Source organism: Leucopleurus acutus (genome assembly GCF_964270905.1).
Source record: "Leucopleurus acutus genome assembly, chromosome: 1".
Lineage (NCBI taxonomy): Eukaryota > Metazoa > Chordata > Mammalia > Artiodactyla > Delphinidae > Leucopleurus > Leucopleurus acutus.
In genome coordinates this window covers 171,528,136-171,549,824 of record NC_139142.1, presented here as the reverse complement: position 1 = coordinate 171,549,824, position 21,689 = coordinate 171,528,136, and the positions used below count along the sequence as shown (strand labels likewise).

Genomic DNA, 21,689 nt, shown 5'->3' with positions numbered 1-21,689 from the left:
CAAACTGCTGACACTCAGTAGTTGTTTGGTAACTGAAGGAGAGGGTGGGAATTGGCCTTTGCAAGCCCCCTTTATAGGAGATCTATGATCACCTTGTGGGTTTGAGGGCTGCAGACATCCTGGGAGCTTGTGGAGAGAAAGCCTGCATCCAGGTCCAAGCCCATAATCTGTAATGAGCTAGGAAACCCCCCAGATGAGGTTAATTTTGAAAATGGTTATTTGCTTCTCTGTGGTAATTTGAATTTCTCTGAAACCTCATCCAGAATCTTTCTCTAAAATGAGTGACTTAATAAAAATATGATTATTAATAACACATTGGTTATATTGGTTCATTAATTTCAACAAATATTACATACTATTGCAAGATAGTAATAATAGAGAAAACTGGGTGTGGGATATATGGAAACTCTTTGTATTATCTTCACAATAATTCTGTAAATCTAAAACTTAAAACATTTTTAAACTTTACTTAAATGATATAATGCTGAGTGAAGATTCAGGTTAAGCTGTTTTTCCAAATACTGTCCAATTTCCTAGCTCCTTTTATTGAATAGTAGAAATTGATTTGTGTCTGCTACTTATGTATAGAATTCTCATAATCTGGGTGTTAGTCTACTCTTAACTGATACACTCTTTTAAGTGTTGACATTTTATACATTTTGATATGTGAAAAAATCCATTTTCATTACTCAGTTATAAAATCCATCTTGGGCTTTTTCTCCCCCAGGGAAATAGAAAGTATCAAAAAATTATATTGGGATTTTAGATGGAAATGTACCAAACCTGTATTTTTATTTTGGGCTAGAATCAACTTATTTATGTTAATTGTTCAAATTCAAGAATATGGTATGCTTCTCAATTTATTCTAGTCTTCCTTTACAGTTTTTAGTAATTTAATCATTTTCTTCATGTAGGACGTGTGTGTGTGTGCGTGTGTGTGTGTGGTTATTCCTGGCTACTAGTTTTGTTGCTACAGTGTAAAATACTTTTCTTCTGAGTTTTGTTGAAGGATTTTGATTGTTTTGTGTCTGGTAAGCAGCCACTCTCTGAACTCTTCATTAGTTCTGAGTTTTGATGTATATCCTCTTGAATGTTTTCAGCCACGTTAGTATACCGTCTGCACATATTAATGTGGTTTATTCCTCACCACAGCAGCCAGACCTTCAGATTAATGTTAAGCAACTGTACTGATCTTGGGCCTATTTGTTCCCTGTCTGCCTTTAATGGAACTCCTTTTATACCACTGCCCCGGGTTTGGGGATCTTTATTGTATTAAGGAACTATGCTTTCATTTCATTTAGTGTTTTTTAAGAATCTAGAGTAGATTAACTAGAATAAAATAGATTGAATTTCATCCGATTACTGTTTATTAAGGTGATTGGCTTTTGTCTTGACTTACTGTTGTGGTGTCTTATGTTACTAGACTTTTGTAACAGATTAAACCACACTTGCATTGTCTAAATAGGGCTTGTCATGAAAATAACAAGTCTCAAGCTGTTAGCTCTCCAGGAGGCCCAAATGACATGAAAGATTTTCTTATTAGGTACATCTGTGATCTGTAGGACCAACAGCACCAACTCGTGCCACAGACCCTACTCCCTGGAGCCCAGAGGCATCGGGAAGCAGCAGAGACTCCACGGCCACCCTCTGGATGGAGACCCCATTTTCTCCAGAGAAGGAATGGTGGAGGTGGCGGGAGCATCAGGGGAGGAAGAGATGGGGGCAGTCCCGGGCGGAGGGGCAGGGCAGTAGGAGCAGGAAGCTGGGACGGGGGAGGCCCCGTGGAGAAGTACAGGCTTCCTGGCCGGTGTCGTGGGTTTGAATCCTGGCTCTGCCAGGGCCTGGCACACTAGCTCCTCTTTCCCCTTGTGGGGACGAACAGTCAAGATCTCAAATGAAACCTGTTCTTCCTCCCGGGTCCCGCCTCTGGGAGACAGTGGCACCAGCACCCACGCCGTCCTCCCAGCCAGAGAGCCGGCCACCCCTTGGTGCCTCCCTCTTAGGAGGCCAGGGCCCGGAGGCAGGCCCAGGCCCCAGCACACAGCCTGACTCGGGGAGGTGCTCACTGAAGGTTTATTCAATAAAGACCACAGAAAAGACTGTCAGTGGAGCTTCCTCCAAATGGGAAAAGCAGCCCTTCTGGGAAGAAAACATTCTTGGTCCATGTGGTGCTGAGTCAGTTAAAAACCGTGCTTAAGGCACATGGCTGGTGGTGACCTCTGTGTCAGAAGACGTGCGTGGGCTTGTTGCTCCATGGAATTCTTCCTCGTCGTTTTCTTTGGGTTTCCAGGCTCAGGGCCCTGGCGGGGGGTCTCCCACCGCTCACTTCCTCCAGGGCAGGGTTTTAGGCCCCAGGCTGCCCGGTCCTCCCTCCATCCACCAACCAGTCGCTGCTGCTGCTGCAGCCCCGGCTCACACCAGGGGGATGGGGTAGGAGGCGCAGGCTGCCAGGCCGCACATGTTCTTCCCGCGCTCCAAGAGGAAGTACCTGCACAGAGGGAGGGGCTGAGGCGTGGCTGGCGGCTTCCTCTCCACAGCCCCTTCTGGAACCAAGGTCTGACTCCAGGGATTAGGCCCTCTGAACTTGCTCACAGAACAGCAGTACTGGGTTTATCTGACCACCAGGAAATCTCTGACCTGTGAGTAACTCCTTCCCTCCACCTGGCTGCCCCCTGAACTCTCTTCCTTATTTTGTCCATATCTCACTTGTCCCAGAGTTTGCTGAGGACCCCGTTCTTAGCTCTGCCTAGGCCCTCACGTAGTTATTTAATCACCACTGGGACCCCTCGGGTAACAGATGAAAACCCCCTTTTCAGGTGAGGACACGCAGTCTTAGAGAAGAGACAGGGACAAAGTCCCATCAAGGTATGTACCCAGGCCACCTGATTCCAGCCCCATTCTAGAAGGAGGGGCTGTCAGCCATCAGGTAAACTTGGTGCTTGGATTTCTCACCCACAGGCCCTCCCAGGTGCTGGCTTAGTCCCAGCAGGGTCCTGTGTTGTGAACTGTTTCCTGGTGGTGGTCATAGAACCTCCTGAGCCAAATGGACTCCTGTTCCGGACACAGAGTCATCAAAATCTGGGGTCCAGGATGGGAGAGGGGCTGCTGGAGGCTTCTTGGGGGTGTGAGGGTTACATCCTCACGCTCCCCTCTTCCTGGCCTGGGCTAAAGGCTCTGTTTAGCAGCCTCTTCTTGGAAGCCACATTTGAGGTGGAGGAGACCCCCTGCACACTCCGAGCGCCCCCAGACCCCGGAGCAATCATGCCCCCTACCAGCACACGGGACCTGGAAGCTGCTTACCCCTTCATTCCCCACTGGGGACCCCAAGAGTTCTTCACGATCCAATAGGGTGTCCCATTTTCTTCTCCATACCCAACAGCCAGGACTGCGTGGTTTACTTTATCTGGAGTTTTATGACAGGAAGTACTGGAAAGTGAAAATGAAAGAAGCTTGAAAATATGGAAAATATGTGGGACTTCCGTGGCGGTCCAGGGGTTAGGACTCTGCTTCCACTGCAGGGGATGTGGGTTGGATCCCTGGTAGGGGAACTAGGATCCGGCCTGCCGTGCAGCACAGCCAAAGGAAAAAAAAAAAAAGGTGATTCGATCACATCCAACAAGTGGAATTAGAGCAAGGTTTCCCAAAGCGGGGACTGGGAGGCATTTAAGGTGGTGAATTAACTCTCGTTTAGTCACAGGGAAAGAGAAGTATTCTCTTCAGCCCCTTGGGTTCTTCTCACCCAAAGGAGCGAGATTTAGCGTGGTGCTGGCCCAGCTCTGACACCTGACGCTTTCCGATGCCTCTTTCATAACAAGGAGAGAGCAGCCCTCCTGCTGCACCTGCTGAGGGCAACAGTGTCCGGCTGGAGTTTCACATGGCATTGCTTTGTTGCCACTGTATGTAATTTTAAGATTACCTTGTATTTGGGACAATTACACAGGTTTCTCATTTTAGCTAGTGAACTGGTTCTCATGAGGAAATTCTGAAAATTTCAAGAGGACAAACTGCAGTGGTCGTGTGATCACTGAGCCGACGTGTAACTGAGTTGTTGGTACGTGCCAGGCCCGGGGACGAGGTGCGAGACACCAGCAGCGTGCAAAACTCTGCTCCTGGATTTAGGACGCCTCCTTCGGCAGGGAGGATGGCAGAGAGGCTACTTCCATACAGTGGACCGAGGGCTGTGACGGCTGGGGGGCTGACAGGAGCCCGAGGGAGGGGATCCAACCAGGTGGGAACGGGATGGGGCAGGGGCAAGGCTTCCCTGGGGAGGCAGGGGACTCGCATAAAACTATGAGCTCTTCAGTGGGGCAGGGGCACGGGGTGGAACAGGGAGGACGCGGGTGGCTTTGACGTGAAATGAGCTTGGAGAAAGAAGGACCAGATCACGAGGGTTTCCCCGGCCGAGCTAAGACACGAGATGGGGAGATGCTGGAGGATGGAGAAGTTGGAGTGGTGAGAAGGGTGTTCCCGAAGGCTGACTCTGGCTCCGAGTGGAGGACGGACCAGCGGTGAGGGCACAAGGACAGAGCAGGAAGGAGGCAACGGTGGGCAGAGACACGGGGAGGGAGCAGAGAGCACGCTTCTGAGCAGTGTTAGTGGGGCAGCGTCTGGTGAGGGACGGAAACATGCAGGATCTCAGGTTTCCACGGGCCATCCAGCTTGATGCTGCAGCGAGGCCCTTAGATCTGTGGGTCTAACGCCCGGCAGAGACCAGGCTGGCGGATGGAGACTTGGAATTTCTCAGCAAACAGCTGGCCGTGGAGTTCAAGGAGTGTGTGAGAAGAGGGCAGAGCGCTGAGGAGAAAGCCCTGGAGAACACCTGCACTTCGGAATGGCCAGATGACCAGGGGCCATGAAGGAGATGCTACCGGAAGTGGCCGAACTCATATTGCAAAACAGGCAAGAGGCCTGGGTGAGACGACACCAGTGTTAGAGAACTCGGGCTTCCTGAAAAACCCTGCGGTGGAGGCTTCAGCACGGGATTCTGGTGTCTGAGAGCAGCCATTTCCTATTTCACATCTTCATATTTCTGAACACAGGTTTTCATCACGAGAGGCAGCTCTTCTGCTGAGGAAGGGTGAGCTCTGGGCTCAAATGAGGGCCGGGACACCAGCCCTGACCAGCCATGTGACCGCCTCTCCTCCTCCCACTTGGGGACCGTGGATCCTGACCTTCAGGGCTGCAGGCTGATGCACTGGCGGAAGGTGCGAAATGCCCACCCAGCCCCTCCCCGGCTCACCTGGAGTAGACACCCTTTTTGTACATCAGAAAGTCATCAGTCACCTCGAAGGCAAAGCTCACAGGGTTGTACAGGGCCACCGCCTCCACCATCGCCTCCTCGTCGTTCTGTGGACAGAGGGGCCGACAGGTGGACACATGTGGCCTCTGCCACCTCCCCACCCCACTTGTGAAATATGGCCCTTTGCCCCAAAGTAGGGGACAGAGGCTCAAAGCGATGATTCTGAGGAGGGAAGAGAAGTCTGTTTTAGGCCAAAAAGCTGCCGCCAAGGGGGAGCTGCCCTTCCTTACAGCAGAGCCAAGCCCTGGGTATTGGGGGCTGGTATGGGGGCCCCTGCCCTCTTGCGCCTGAATGGCCGGGATCCTTGGGGTTATTTGGCTTGTGGGCCCCTCCTCCCAAATCCTGGCTCCCCTGTGACCTCCCTCGGCTTTGCTGGGCTGGACCGCGCGCTCCTCTCTCTCCCCCTCCCTGCTCTGCTCCGAGGGAATCCTGCACCCTTCCGGGTCAGGCCCAGGGTACAGCATGGACTCATTTACTCGCTCACTCACAGCCACATGCCAAGGCCCTCCCATGGACCAGGGGCTCCAGGGAGTGCAGAGATGGGTGTGACTCCCCCACTCCCATCCGCAGGAACCCCTGCACCCACAACGCCAGTCTAAGGAGCTTTTTTTGGTAGAACTCAGGGGTTAGAAGTCCATGAGCAGATAAGGCCCAGACGGTGGTAGAAATGTGTGTGTGCCCGAGGAGGATGCATCCCCGTCCAGTGGGGAAGGTGGCATGAGGAAGTCAGAGGCTTCCTGGAGGCTGCGGCTTTGGAACAGAGCTGCGGAGACTGGGCGAGAGCAGCAGTTGCAATCACCGGGGGAGCTTTACAAAATCCCAGTGCCCAGGCTGCGCCCCAGACGATTACATCAGCATCTCCAGGGTGGGTCCCATGCAGCAGGATTTCTTAAAGCATCCCTGCTGGGACCCACTGGGTTAGCGTGAGCTAAGGAGGCCATTCCCCTGGCTGGAGACTCAGGGAGTTGAAATGAGGCTGAGCTGAGGCCAGGGCTCTGCTGAGGGAGGGTCAGGCTGGAGGGGCTGGGGCACCAGCCCTTCCTCCGTCCTGCCTCCCTGGAGGGGCAGGCAGTGACACGGCTGCAAAGAGCAAACGGCTGCCTGATAAGCAAGCCGCTCCCTTCCCTGTGCTCAGAAAAGGCCTTGTGAGCACAGACAGGTCAGGGCAGATGAGAGCAGGAAGGCATGGAGGCCTGCTCACCTAGAGGGGAGCATGTCGTGGAGCTAGCCGTTCCTGTGGCCATCCCTCGGCCCTGCCAAGGAGGGCCGGACGCCAGTGCTGGCCTGCTCTTAGGGCCCTGCAGGTGCCATGGGCAAGGCTCTCCTGGGCACCAGGCAAAAGGGATACCTTTGAGCTCCCGGTTCACTGCCTAATGGGATACGAATGGGCCAGAGTCGGTCAGCCCTTGGTGAGTGTATCTAAAAGAAACTGGCTCTTGTTTTTTTTGTGTGTGTGTGGTACGCGCCCTCTCACTGACGTGGCCTCTCCTGTTGCGGGAGCACAGGCTCCAGACGCGCAGGCTCAGCGGCCATGGCTCACGGGCCCAGCCGCTCTGCGGCATGTGGGATCTTCCCGGACCGGTGCACGAACTCGCATCCCCTGCATGGGCAGGCGGACTCTCAACCACTACGCCACCAGGGAAGCCCACTGGCTCTTGTTTGAAGATAAATCTACCATAGTCAGAAATATCCCAAATACAGGGTGTAGATTTTGGAATGACATGGTTTCCGTTCAAATGCAGCTTCCACTTCTAGCTTTGTGGCCTTGGGCATGTTACTTAACCACTCTGAACCTTTCTTCACCTATAAAATGAAGGTGATAATGACATTTATCTCCTAGGGCTGTCTTGGTAATACATGTTAAGTGGTTGGTACAGCTCCTGTCAGCACTCCATAAATTTCATTACTGTTGCTGACTGCATGGCGCATGCTTTAATTAAATGGTAGCTACTGTCATTACACAGTCATCACGTTTGTGATTTACGCACACATTTGTGGGCACACACCCTCAGCCTACTGCTCTCATCAGCACACGTCACACCTACACACACCGTGGAAATATTCTTTCACTCTTTATGCATGTTCGCCCGTGCTTGCAAACATGCAAACAGTGGAGTCACGAGGGCTGTTCACACTTATTCCAGCTCCCTCTCAGGCAGAGTACGGTTTGTACTCTACTGAAGTTATGGACTTCCCCATCTACTTGAGGTTAGGTGTGGCTGTGTAACTTGTTTTGGCTTTAAGAGCCAATGCATAATTTACCACTCTTTCCGTCTGCCTGGGTCCTGGAGTGAAGCCAATGACACAGAGAACAGCCCTGCTTAAACCAAGGGACATGCCACACGAATGAGACATAAAATCTGATTGTTTTAAGCCATCCAGAGTTTGGAGCTGTTCCTGCAGCATAACCTGGTTTATCCTGACTGACACACATTCATACTCTGTGCATTCACATTCCATCTCTCACACACATATCCGGCATCACACACATCCTCACACCCTCTTTGGTAGGATGGGGATTAATTTTTGCATTTTACAGACAAGAAAACTGAAACACAAGATGGAAGAGTTGTACAGACCCAGGTCAGAACCAGAGCACCCGCATGCTAGTCTCTTGCTCTTTCCCTCCTGTCTCCCATCCTGCCCCCGTCATGGTGATTGAGATTCAAGGATAATCAAAACTCTTGAATCAAAGTGATGTGCTGCTCAGAAAGGCTGCCCTGCAGTGCCCATTGGCCCTCTGACGGCAGTGGAGACTGGCCTCCTGATCAGAACACATTCCCTATCCGAGAGAAGGATCGGTACTCACCATTGTGATGTTGGCTACATCCTTGACAAAAGCAATGGCCTTACTGGGCTGGAACTTGCACTCACCATCCTGTTCAGGGTGGCAAAGGTCATGGGATACAGGTTAGGGATGCTCGGCCCTGGGCTGAGACTTCAGGCCTCCCCTGTGCAATTTGATAACATTTATAAAGCGAAAGCCTGGGTGATGAGGTCACTTGTGAGGGAACTAGAGGCCTCCTTGCCCTCAAGGACCTCACAGTCTAGTGGGAGGAAAGGGTCCTGTGCTGGCTTTGGCAGAGGTGGGCTCGCATGGCACCTGCTGGGAGCACAAGGAAGGGGCCAGTCTCAGCCCAAGGAACTTCACCTGCAAGAGGCAGGCGCAGAGGACACACGGAGGGAAGATCAAACCCTTCTGAGGCGGGAGAGACGGTCAGGATGACAAGAAGGCAGGACCTGACGTTTAGGAACCAGCAAGTTGGGGGTGGGTGGGAGCATAAGGCTTATGAAGGGGAGAGTGAAGTAAAAGCCAAGACTGGGAAGACAGATCTGTGCGATGTGGGGGGAGGGCAGGCCTCGAAAGGCAGGCCGAAGAGTCTGGAGTTTCTCTTGCAGGCCCTGAGGAGCCTTTGAAGAGTTCTGAACAAGGCAGGGTGTGGTCAGAGCTGAGTCTCAGAGGCCACTCTGGCGGCCCCTGGGTGGGTGGGTGGGGGCCAAGGAGAGGGCACCCGCAGTGATCTAGGGTGAAGGGAAGCCAAGGTCCGAGTGCAGGCAGGGACACAGAATGGACCAAAGGAGCAGATGCGAGAAGGTCTAAGATGGTCAGAAGGCTGACTGAGGTGAGGTCTGGGTCAGGGAGCCGCCCCAAGAACGGACCACTGGCCGCCAAGACATTTTAGGGAAGGGTGGTCCTCCCATCGCCGAGAGGGGAGATACAGGAGGAATCCCGGGTTTGTGGGACAGTCGAGGTGCCCAGACGTGCAAAGGCGGGGTTGAGGTGATGGCAGGGGAGGCCCTGGACAAAGTGGGTGTGGGCCCAGGAGTGCTGTCCGCACGAACGGGGAGGGAAGAAGCCAACAGACGGCGTCCCGGTGCACTCACGGCAGGGCGGGGCAGCCTGACGGTGCTGCCACACACAGGGCGGTAAGAGGCCCCCCCGGCTGGCTGACAGCTGGGGCTTGGGCAAGTAGAGGAGGGGAAAAAGTGAGCTGCAAGAGACAATTCTGAGAATCCGGGTGGAAGTGGGGAGTCCTCCAGAGGGGTGCAGGGGAAGAGATGTGTTCCGAGGCTGGGACAAGAACGGAGATGGGGAGCATTGCAGATCCAGAAGACAGAGCCCAGGCTGCCCAGAGTTACCTGGCCCTTGTAGGGGTAGGTGTCTTCACCCATGATGCCCTTGTTGTACCGGATGTACTCGAAGGCCTGGCTGGGGAGACCCCTGCAAGAAGCATACACAGCTGTGCCTACCTGAGACTGGCCCCGATGGAGGCGGGGCCTGCAGGGGCTGGAGCTTGGAGACGTTTGCCCTGGCAGGGCTGGGAGGCCGTGGTTGGGGCATGTCCCAGGGGCAGAGAAGTCTCCGAGGGGCTAGCAATGCCACCCTGTTTGCTCGGCCTCAGGATACAGCTCAACAGACTCAGAAGAGGCTATCAAGGAGGGTCCAAGGTCCAGCCACACGTGCTTCCGTGGGACAGAGACCTCTGAAAGCCAGGCCCCTCGCTCTGTCAGGAACAGGACCCGACAGGATCTGCCAAGCTGACTGTCGTTGCCACCACCGTGCCCACTGGGCCCCGCCTGGGCAGGCGCTCTGCAAACGTGACTTTCCAACCCCTCAGAACCCCGGGAGGTAGCTGCTGTTACTTCTTGAAGCTCAGAAAGGCTGAACAACTTGCCCAGGGCCCCAGAGCTACAGCCAGGATCTGCTTCCAAAGGTGGATCTTCCACCCCGTGTTGCCTCCTGGAGTAAAGAAGACTCAACAGCTATCCAGCCACGACTCCCCATCAATCGCCTGTCCCTTCTGGGTTTTGTCCAGAGCATCTGTCACCACCCCACCTGCGGCACAGCTAGAACATCAGCTGCTGTATCCCTCGTGCCTACATACAGGGCAGGTGCTGTCGTACTTGCTGAATGAACGAAAAAATGAAGTAAACCAAAGCAAACATCCCTCGGAAAAATGGTGGGGCCCCAGGATGCCCTTTCAGACCTGTGACGGGTGGTGTTTATAAGTTGCAAAGAGGAAAGAGACCAAAAAGCCATGAGGCTAACCATGATATGATGGTGGACCAGCAACTAGGCCGTGGCTTCACCCCCGACTCCCAGACGCAGCCCGAGCGTGGAGGCCCTCGTGCTGGCTCTGTCAGAGCAGGTGGAGCACCGGGCCTTCCCAGGACTCGCCCGAGAGAGGGATGGGCTGCAGGTAGGCGAGCGGAGGCGAGGCTGGGAGCGTGCCCTAGGGGAGCACGAGGGCCTGGCTTTACACACGTATGTTCTGGGAAAGCCGCTCATCCCGAGGAAAGGTCTCAGAGCACGTGAGGAGGAGATGAGGGCTGGAGACACAGAGAAACGTGGGTAAATCCCTAAGAACCCGTGGGTCGGGGAATTCCCTGGCGGTCCAGTGGTTAAGACTCAGTGCTTTCACTGGACTCGGGTTTGATCCCTGGTCGGGGCACTAAGATCCTGCAAGCCATGTGGTATGGCCAAAAAAATAAATTAAAAAAAAGGGCCAGGAAAGCAGGCCCAGCAGAGACGCAGCCTTTATGCCTGAACCCTGCACCACATCTACAGGAAAGCTCCTCGACGCGGCCTGCCAAGCTGGGGTGGCTAGAGCTTTAGAGAACCTGTGGAAAGGCCAACCAGACACCTGTGTGTGGATCGTGGTTTTGGAGGATGATGTGCTTCTCATTCTATGAATTCTTTTGGCCACTCGCCAGAGGCCTTGGTGGCCGGTGAGGCCAAGTGTGCTGTGGGGTGAAATCCGGCTGACACCAGGGAACGAGGATGGATCTTGGAACCAGCCAGGCCTGGGCTTGCATTACAGCTCTGCCCGTTCCAGCTGAGGGACCTTGGGCGTGTGAGGTGACCTTCCCCCTCCACAAGCGGGGCCGATTTTGCTCCCACCGAGGGCAGAGGCTGTGGCAGTGCCTGGCCCGTACGAGGCCCGACAGAAGTGACCCCGGGAAATGAGCAGGGGCTTTGCCCCCCACCCCCCATCCCGGTCAGGGCCGTACCCTTGGCAGCCGTGATTGTTGAAGTTCTGGGCGCAGTCCACCAGCTGCTGCTCGGCCTGGAGGGAGGAACGCACGCCCGGTGAGCTGGGCGCCTGCAGCGCCTTGCCTCCCGAGCGGACCCACGCCTGCGGCCCCGCCCGCCCGGGCCCAAGGGCACCAGATGCTAAGCTCCCGGAGGGCAAGGGCTGTCTCCCCAGCAGCCGGCCTCTCTCGGGGAGAAGCTCAGCGACGGCCTGGCAGCCAAGCGGGCAGGTGAGAGGACGCGGGGGGCCCTGGAGGTGTGCACGTACGTGTGGCTCCTGGGGTCCCGTGGTGGCAGATGGGAGGGGGAGGGGACATGCCTTCCCTCAAGCCGGTTCCTGGCGGCCCTCACCAGCCTTGCCGGCCCCTCTTCCCCACACAGGAGGCAGCGGCTGGGCAGTCACCCCTCACTCCAGGGTCTCAGGGGTCCCCGCTCGCTCTTCCCTGCCTGAAGGTGACCAGCTTGAGAGGGGCCACAGCTCCTACAGGGCTGCCTCCCAGGCAGGCTCTGCTCTCGGAAGGCCCCAGGTGGCCACACTGAGGAACACCCCGACCCACCCAGGGATGAGCCCTTGGGCCATCCCCTCAACAAGCCTCATTCCTTCTGAAGTGTCAGCTGAGGTCTGCATGCTGCGTGTCCATGAGGCTGGGACACCTGAAGTCCAACTGAAATGGCACTGTCAGCAAAAGTCACTAAGAAGCCTGACGGCCCAGGTCTGGCCCTCCGAATCAGGCCTTGGAGCGAAGCTGTGACCCCTCTCCCGCATCCCTCCCCCAGCACCATGGCTGATCGCTCACCAAAGAGGGCAGCCTCCCAGTTGCTATGGCGACAGCAGACTCCAGGGCCCCGGTGGTGGAGAAGGTCCAGCAACTGCCGCATCTGCCCTAGAGGCCAAGGGGAGGGGGAGGGAGGTCAGGGACCAGGACCCCGTGGGCTCCCGTGACTTCAGCTGACAAAGCCCTGGCCCACACTGTCCATGCTGACCCTCACGAGGCCCGCGAGGCCGGCATCCTTCTCCCCGTGTTGCAGACGAGGAGGCCGAGGCTCGCACAGGGGAAGCAGCAGCCGCCACCGCTGACGAGCGCTCCCAGTCCTGGCCCCCCCGCTACCAACCCACACCGGCCTACACGCCAGAGCCCTCCCTCCCGACCCCACTCTGTGCTCTTCTGTTCCTCGGAATCTTTTTTTGGCATGCGGGATCTTAGTTCCTCGACCAGGGATGGAACCCATGCCCCGGCAGTGGAAGCGCAGGGTCTTAACCACTCGACCGCCAGGGAAGTCCCTCTACTTCTGAATCTTATGCTGATTCCTCTTCTTCCCACTGTCTTCCAACAGAAGGACTCGCCAGAGTCCTGTTTCTAGAAGCTTCTCTCTCACCTTTCCACCTCCAATCTCACCCACAGTCCCAACTGTTAAACTGACAACTCCCCAAACGCTCAGCCCTCACCTCCACCCAGGCCCAGACACCCTGTCTCCCAGATGATCCCACCCATATACACCCCAAACCCCTCAGACTCTGCGTGTCCTGCCCCACCCGTCCATCTCCCCGTCCTCTGCCACGGTCACTGCCGCTGCCCGGCCACCTTCCTCCCGGCGCCTCCCGAGGGCTCAGAGTCGGGCGCTGGAACCTGCCAGCCTGGTTCAAATCATAGCTCTGCCCCACACCCACCATGCGACCTGGGCGAGCTGCTGCCCACTCTGACCCTCGGTCTCATCATTTGTAACGTGGGAACAGCCGTGCTTGCCTCACAGGGCTGTTTGTCAGAGGGGTAGATGAGATCCTGCCCGTCGTGCAGTTACCCCACGGACTCCGTAATATTAGCTGTTGTTTGTGTTTTTCTCTCAGCCGCATCTTGGGCTCTCTGTTCTGCCCCTTGCTGGTTCAGTCTTCCATATTTTACTTCTGAAACTTCTCCTAAGATTCCCGTCCTCGCTGTCCTTGTTGAGTCCTCACTGCTGTCTCCCTGGAAAGAGCCTTCACCCTACCCCGGGCCCCAGTTCTTCCTCTCAAAGCCTTCCCTCGGCAGGGAGGGAGGGCCTGGTCAGAGCGTCTCTGGCTGGTCAGAGGCTGGGCTTGGCCACCACTGCAGGAGGCAGGGCAGGGCCGAGTGGCCAGCACTGGCCTTGAGCAGAGACCCGGATGGAAGGGCCCTCTGTCATCTGCTTGCCTTGTACCTTCAGCGCTTCCTCCTCTGTAAAGTGAGAAACCCTCAAGGCTGCTGAGCTAATGTCAGATCCGGTCAACGTATGTGTAACCGCATGGTGTCTACAGTGAGAGACCACACACACCCATGAGGGTAATCGCCTTCTTCTGGCCCCTCCGCCCCGGGGTTCCGTCCTGCCCGAGGGTCAGTTAACACAAGGACCCGGAACGTTCTTGGCAGACTTCCCCTTCTCACCTGCCCACAGGGTGAGCAGGTTTCGGGCTTCCACATTTAACGCTTGTTGCTTTGAACGGTCATGGAATTCTCAGATGGTCTAAAAGCTGCCTTTGGGGCTTGGGGCAGAGGGCTGACTTCATTCTACCCCTCCGACTGCTGGGAGGGGAGACTTGTCTCGGCTTCCGGATGCTGGTTTAAACGTCTAGATCACTAGGCAGGTTCTGGGAACCCAGTGAGCCTGGGAGGATTTGGAGCTATGCCATGTGGCTTTAAGGAAAGGGAGAAAATGTTTCTCATGGAGAGTTTCAGTGGAAAGCAAAGTGCTTCCAGGAGGGAAACCTTCACCTGTATTTCCTGGGATCGAGAGGTCGGCATCTTCCTGAAGAAGGCCACTGCACTGTCACTTCCAGGGGACAGCAAGGGGTGGGTCCAGACTCTCCAGGACAGAGCAATGTGCTGGGACCCTCCAGCCAGCGGCCGGGCCCTCACCTCTGTGAGTGCGGGGAAGACGCCGCCACTCCCCTTGCCAGGCATGCTGTGCCCTGCGGGGGTGCTCCTGAGACAGGTCTGAAACACTGGGTTCCATTCTGTTCACTAACCACCTGCAGCTCCCTTGTGGGAAAGCAGCCAGCCAGGGAGGGGCTGGGCCCTGGTGCCTCGTGCAGCATATGGAGGACGGGGAAGAAAAGATGTGTGGGCAGTAGGAACGGGGTCCCGGTGTGCAGTTACTGAAGGGCACAGAGAACGTGATGTTTTGGGTGACTGTAGAAGAGACCTAGGGCCAACGGGGAACTTTACACAGTGGGGTGGAACAAGGGGGATGGGTAAACTTCAGCCCAGTGAAGAAATACACTTTTATCCCCCAGAGCCATCCATAAAAACAATGACCTCCCAGCCTTTCAGAGGAAGGCAGCTAGAGAGATGATGAGAAAAAAAATAGAGTTGGGGATATACTCTCTGTGTTTTGGGATTCTTTTGAGTTTTTCTTCCTGGCATACTGCCTGAGAATGTGGCCATTTGGTGTGTGTGTGGGGAAAGGTGGGGATTGTCACGCATACCTGATTTTTCACTGGTGAGACAAAATTTCCTTTTTTCCGCCAGTCCATGGAGGGTGGGTAGGGACCAGCACCCCGAAGGTAGTTGCCTTTGGTGGCTGAGCAATTCTGAAACAACGAATTACATTTTTTTCAGGGGGAAGAAGAGAAACCGTTTTGATGGAAAAGTATGTAATTAAAGTGGAATCACCAAGAGAGAATAAGAAAGACTGTAGCTGTCAGAACCATCCCACCTCCACCCATGGGTTCCAAATGCTAAATGATAGGTCCTTCTGGGAGCCCAGATTGGGCGTAGTTAGGACAGGGTAGGCGGATTTAGCAAATAAAAATACAGTTCACTCAGTTAAATTTGAATTTCAGATAAATGATGAATAAGTCTGTAGTGTCTGTCCTGTGCAATATTTAGGATATACTTATGCTAAAATATTATTTGTTGTTTATCCGAAATTCAGTTTTAAGGGGCAACTGTATTTTCTCTAGCAACTCTAAGTTTGGGGTCTGCATGAGGCCATGAGCATGGACTGACGAACTGCTGGGAGCTGACATGTCTGGATCCCCCAAGAACCTGGGGGCCCCCCAGCTGCAGTTGGGGAGGGGCCAAACCGCTCTGGAAGCAGAGCGGGCTATGAGCTGATTCCAAAGGTTTGAGCGAAAAGACTCAGATTTGGTCACAATGAATAACACCCACCTGAGGTTCTGACCAAAGATACTTGCGTTTTAATTCAGCAAAGCTCATGTCTGAAAACTGGTTCGGTCCCACTGAAAAAGAGAAGGAAAAACCATAAACGAACAAAAAAACACAACAAAAAAGAGGAGCTCAGTAAGTCACTAATAAAGAGAAAAAATAATGAAACCCCACGTTCACGTGTGTCCGATTTATAGCCCCCTGCAACTTGGCTCCTTTAAATTTTTAAATGTCATGTACAGTTGACCCTTTCAAAAAAATTTTTTTTAAATTTATTTTTTAGTGAAGTATAGTTGATTTTACAGTTGACCCTTGAACCGCATGGTTTGAACTGGGCAGATGCACTTACACACAGATTTTTTTCAGTAGTAAATACTGCAGTGCAACATGATCCCAGGTTGGTTGGATCCTTGGATGCAGAACCGTGGAGACAGAGGAACTGGGTATACAGAGAAACCGTGTATATGGAGGGCAGACTGTAAATTATACTCAGATTCTCAGCGGTGCAGAGGGTCAGTGCCTCTAACCCTGCATTGTTCAACTGTAATTCAATATACCAAGGTCAACTTCACTTGCTTCAGAATTCCCTGGGGAGCTTGCCTTCTCTTTCTTTTTCTTTCTTTTTCTTTTGTAATATTTGTTTATTTATTTTGGCTGCGCCAGGTTTTAGCTGTGGCACACGGGATCTTTGCTGCGGCATGTGGGATCTTTTAGTTGCAGCATGAGGACTCTTAGCTGTGGCATGCATGCGGGATCTAGTTCCTTGACTAGGGATTGAACCCGGGTCCCCTGCATTGGGAGCGCAGAGTCTTACCCACTGGACCACCAGGGAAGTCCCATGGGGGAGTTTTTCCACAGTACAAATGTCTGGGCTGCACCCTGGAGATGCAGACGTAATGGGTCTGGGGTGGGGCCTGGCCACCCATATTTTTAGATACCCCATCAGTGAGTCTGGTGAACGGCAGGGTACAGAACCAGCACACCTGCGCCAACTGCCTGCCCACCTGCCACCTCCTTCAGTCTTCCTAACCCGCGAGGGGAGCGTTATCCTCTCTACTTTACAGTCAAGTAAAACTTCAGAGCGGGGTCACACAGTCAATACTGGGCAGAAGTGAGATTCAAGCTCTGGTTTCCTTCCACCTCATGCTTTTGCCCACAACACCAACTTGGCTGACACTGCCGTCATTTCTGAGCCCTCAGTATACACGCGGTGTGTGTGTGTTTCTAGTGAAACTAACCCGGAGGGAAGGCAGATGTCCTAAGAGGCTGCTCGAGTCCAGGGCACGTCTCTAAAGAGGCTGCCCCGACAGCAGTCCAGGGGCTTAGCCTCTGGGCTGGACCCACAGATGGCAGGAACAGGGCAGGGCTTCTGTACACCTCCCGTAAACTTCACAACCACCCAGGGGTACCAGCATCGTCCTAAAGCTACAACCCCTTGAATCTCAGAAAATAACGGCCGGAATCTGAGGTCAGCCAAGCCCAGCTTCAGAGCCTGGCTTGCTGCTCCGTCCACCCCAAGCCCCTAGTGGGCCCTTTAATCAGTGGCGCCACTCATTGATCTCCTTCCCCATCTGAGATGCTCCCTCCTGCCATGGGCGAGAAGCCCGCAGGAAAGGTGCCCCACGGTACTTTTGAATGTGTGGTTCCCGGCGTTGTGGGCATTGATCTTCCTCCAGTTGCTGACAAACGCCTGCAGCCTGTGGTGGTACTCCTCCGAGCTGTATTCCTTTTGGTACTGAAACAAAACACATGAGCCATAAGTCACAGAAACAGGATGCAGCTCACCAGAGGGAGACAGTTTTGTTTTCTAAGAGGAGGATTGCAGGTTTTCTTTCTGCCACGATTCTCAGGCCAAATCTGTATCACAGGCAGGACACTGCCCTGGGTCTCTGTGGTGAAAGTCAGGAAGTTACAAAGCAACACCACCCCCCACCCCGCCCGCTGCCTCTGGGGACCTGTGGCCAGAATGAAGCCCATGCAGCTGCCAGAGAGTCAGCCAAGAGACCAAGAGGCCCTGGTGAAGGACCTGCCAAGTGCAGGTCACCTCTGGACGCCGCAACTGGTACTAGGTCAAGTTAATGGCAGACATCGCCATGTTTCAAAAATACGCACACTAGCGTTTTCCAACTGATTTTGCAGCAAACACACAATGTGACGTGAATACAAAATACAGAAATGAATCTCAAGGCTTGAAAGGCTGCTAGCCAACTTCATCACTGGGGACCACTGTTTGGAAGGAATTCACTTAACTGAATCGTTCCCAGTGTTTGACCGATTCCCGGTTGGGAAAGACCCAGGGAGATGGGGTTGCAAAATCCCTCTTCATTATCTCAAATCCAGCAGAGTTTCGTTTGATAGCAGGAAACTTAGAAGTGAAGAACTTCAGAAAGAAGTTGGACACTGACCTGCAACATCCATGACTTAAAGTGAAACTTCTCTGCAAAAAGAAAAAAGAAAAAAAAAAATTAGGCCTGGGTGTCTCGCAGTAACGTCTACAGCCAAGTAGGGCACATCAGAACTGATTTGCATTTTAGGGAACTGGGCTAAATTTAAGCACCCAAAATGGTGTTATCTAATGCTGAACGTGAAGAGGAACTCAAACTCTTACCGCTTTTGTACTCCAAATTAATTTTGAAAAACTACATGCCATTAACCTATGGTATTAAAAGTCAGGATAGTGGTGGTCCTTAGTGGGGGTACAGAGGGGGCTTCTGGGGTGCTGGTGATGTTCTATGTCTTCATCTGGGTGCTGGTTTCACGAGTATGTTTGGATTATGAAAATTCATTAAAATGCATATTTAATGATTTGTGCCTTTTTCTGCGCTATACTTCAGGAAGAAGTTAATTTCAAAACCTATAGATCCCAAGTGTGGGCAAAATTTTGTTAAAGGGACAGATGGTAAATATCTTAGACTTCGCTGTCTCTACAGTCTGTTACAACTACTCAACTCTGCCCTTGTGTGTGAAAACGAAGGGGTGTGACTGTTTCAATAAACCTTTATTTACAAAAAACGGGCTGGCCAGTCATTTGTAGACCCCTGCCATATCCACCCTTGTACATTTTTAAGCTATCTAAAAACTGCACTTCAAATGTTCATAGCTGCAAAGGATGTATTCCAGCTTATTGTAAAGAATGACATATAAAAATAAGACTGTTACATCATTCTTTTAAAGCTGGCCAGAAAGATCCATGATACCATCATGATTTGATATCCACCATCAGTAACATGAACAAGCCCTTCTACAAGAGCTGGATATTTCAGATAGTTTCTTTTTCTCCTTGAACTCCCATCTCCACCCACATCTCACAGAATTTTACCCTAAGGGAGTATCTGTTTATACTTGGTCGCTCTAGCATCCTTTTATGCAACAACAAGAACGGAAAGTATAAATTTAAATTACTGTTACTCCCTGTGACCCATATGCCTCTGACTATTATAAAAATTTATTCTGGATTAAGTCATCATCATCACCATCATTATTAACACTGATTAAAACATGTCAAATATACCTTATGAAAAGTATTTGTTAAACATAAAAAGTAAACTTGTATCGGAAAGGCATCTCTTAATGAGGTAAATTAAACTTTACTAACAACCCCCCTCCCCATGGATTTATATATTCATGGGTGAATATTACCGAGTTTCTCGAATGGGTTAGCATTAATTCTGGTCTTTGCCTCAGCCCTTTAAAAGGCTTGAGAAATTCTGCTCAAATAAACAGGATTGTTCATTGCTTATTGCTTCTGGGAACAGAAGGCAATTTTTAGAGCAATGTCACTCAATTCCTTGCACTCCTTCCTACGCCCCAAATCACATGGTGCTCTATTACGCAACATTATTTCTAGGACCCCAGCAGCTGATACTTTGGTGAGGTCCTCTCTTCTCTTGGAAGTAAAGGGTTTGGAAATAGATTCCCTGTCTGTGCCGGTATCACTTGGAACTTTTCTGTGTTTCCCCACTGATCCACACCCCACAGTTTGAAGATCACTGTTGTATGGAATTTAGGATCTCCCCTTGTGGGTCACAGATCTGTTCCGGAGAGCAAGTGATAGCCATTTTCCCTGGGGAAGAAATGCACATTTCCCCAATATATGCCCTGCGTGGGGTTTCAGAGGATTGCAAATCCTAGTTAAGGCCCTGCTACAGCGGATGGCTTCAGAGAAAGACAGATTTAAGGCAGATGGAGTTTAGGACAACTGACCAGTGTTTGCCTCCAGAGGTTTCAAAAGCAACAAGCAGGTGTGAAAACCCAGTATTAGTTCTCATTCGCTGGAGGTCAGCAGAAGAAAAAGCCAGAGATGATCTTGGGCGAGAAAGATCTCTGGTGACCCTTCACCCCAACCTCAGATAGATCCATTTCAATCCATTGTGACTTTTGGAAGAAAGCACGCATCCTTTATGTACCGCCCTGTCTCGGGGACCACGTGGGAGTGTCTAGAACAGGGATTAGCCTGTTTTTGTATGGCCCACGAGCTAACAGTGTTCACACTTTTGAATGGTTTTTTAAAAATGACATTTTGTAGCACCTTAAAATCATTTGAATTCAAATTTCAGTGTCTATAAGTAAAAGTTTCCGGGAATGCAACCCGCTTATTCATTTGCACACTGCCTAGGGCTGCTTTCAACACAGGTAGCTGCTACAGAGCCTGTGTGGTTCACAAAGCCTGAAATATTTACTAGCTGGCCCTTTACATAAGGAAAAAGTTTGCCAAGCCCTGCTTTGGTGTTAAGACGGCTTCCAGCACCAGCCCTCCTCCTCCACGCAGGACACAGCCAGGGTAAAGCAAAGCCCTGGCTTGGGGGCAGCTGGGTTTTCCTTAGGTTGGGACTGAGCTGGAGCTGGGCGTCCTCCCAGGTCTGCAAGACTGGGGGACTTCCTTGGACAAATGGGTCGGGAGGAATAAGGCAAGATTCTGGTCGAAAAGATTCAGCCCCAGTGATCTCTGTCCCATCCCCAGGCTGCTCTTTGGCTACAATTCTTTGTCCTCAGGGTGAGGGGGCTGGTGGTCTGCTGAGGTCAGAGCCTGTGGGCAGTGGGCAGAGGCTGAGGGTGGGGAGTGGCAGGGCAGGAGGGAGGCTGCAGGGGCGAGCCTTCAGCCGGGGGAGGTGGCTGGACCCCCAGCAATAGAAGGGGTGTAAGAGCAGCATGAAGCTGGGCCACTCACAGCCCACCTGGCCATAAAGGGGAGCCCTGGGGCTGGACCTTACCACCCTGAGCCCTTGGAACAAACACCCTCAGTCTTCAGGGGCTAAAACTGCTATTGCTCTAAGTGCAAGTCACTCCTCCAAACAGCCCGTCCAGCCCATTGTACAGACAGGCTCTCAAGGCACCTCTGGGGATCCCCTATGTGCAAGTCCCTGGAAGCTACTAGGAAAGGCTGGAAAGTCCCTGCTTGCCTCCGGCACGGGCAGATCAACGTCCTCGAAGTCTCCAGATGGGGGGTGGAGGGCAGAAGGGGCCGCAGACTGCTGTGGCGTACTAGTCTCTGCAGCGCCCCGAGCAAGGGGGACCCTGGGCACCTAGCCACCCGCTCCTCTGCTCACGCGAGACGCCCGCCCTCCAAACCTCTCCCTCCTCCCGCCCCCCTCCCCGTCACACAGGTCACCCTGGCTGGATCCCTGTTACCGACCCGCAGAGCCCTTGAGCCTCGGGCCTGGGAAATGCGCTGCCCGGCTGCTCCCGAGCCCAGAGTCCCCACCCGCCCAAGGTCCCCAGAGTCTCCGACCTGCCGGGCCCCTTTCCGGGGGCGCTCGTCCCCGTACCTAGGGAGCTCACTGCCAGGTCGGCGGCGCCGCAGGAGGTGGGGCCTAGGAGCCAGGCTCCGGCGCAGAGCAGCGGCAGGATGGCCCACATCGTGGCGGTGGCTGCGACTCGGCCGGCGCACTGACTCCGGAGGCCGCGGGGCAGGCAGCCAAAAGCCGCCTCGCGGGGGCGGGAGGGCGCGAGGGGCGGGGCCGGGCGGGAGTTGGGGGGCGGGGGGAGGAGGCGGGAGGCGGGGGGAGGAGGCGGGAGGCGGGGGGAGGAGGCGGGAGGCGGGGGGAGGAGGCGGGAGGCGGGGGGAGGAGGCGGGAGGCGGCGGGACCCTGCAGGACTGCCCGGAGCGCCAGGCTCGTGGGAGTGGAGCACCTTCGACCTCCCGTCCTGGCCACATCACTCCCCTTTCTCCTTCTCTGCAAGGAAGGGCAGAGGAGAGTTGGACCGCTCCGTGCGGCGGGGTCCTAGATCTGCCGGT

The 21,689-nt window shown here is 53.6% G+C and overlaps 1 protein-coding gene across 1 annotated transcript; it reads right to left on the bottom strand.

The window, feature by feature from the left end:
• Positions 1-2,057: 2,057 nt before the first annotated feature.
• On the bottom strand, positions 2,058-21,340 carry CTSH (cathepsin H). The gene is made up of 12 exons (XM_082852977.1): positions 21,220-21,340; positions 17,860-17,891; positions 17,084-17,189; positions 15,458-15,528; positions 14,773-14,877; positions 12,131-12,217; positions 11,312-11,367; positions 9,440-9,521; positions 8,109-8,177; positions 5,240-5,346; positions 3,301-3,426; positions 2,058-2,488 (listed from the first exon to the last, which is right to left on the bottom strand). The coding sequence occupies exons 1-12, from the start codon at positions 21,308-21,310 to the stop codon at positions 2,413-2,415; spliced, it is 1,008 nt and encodes a 335-aa protein (XP_082709103.1). The 5' UTR covers positions 21,311-21,340; the 3' UTR covers positions 2,058-2,412.
• Between the last annotated feature and the right edge of the window lie 349 nt (positions 21,341-21,689).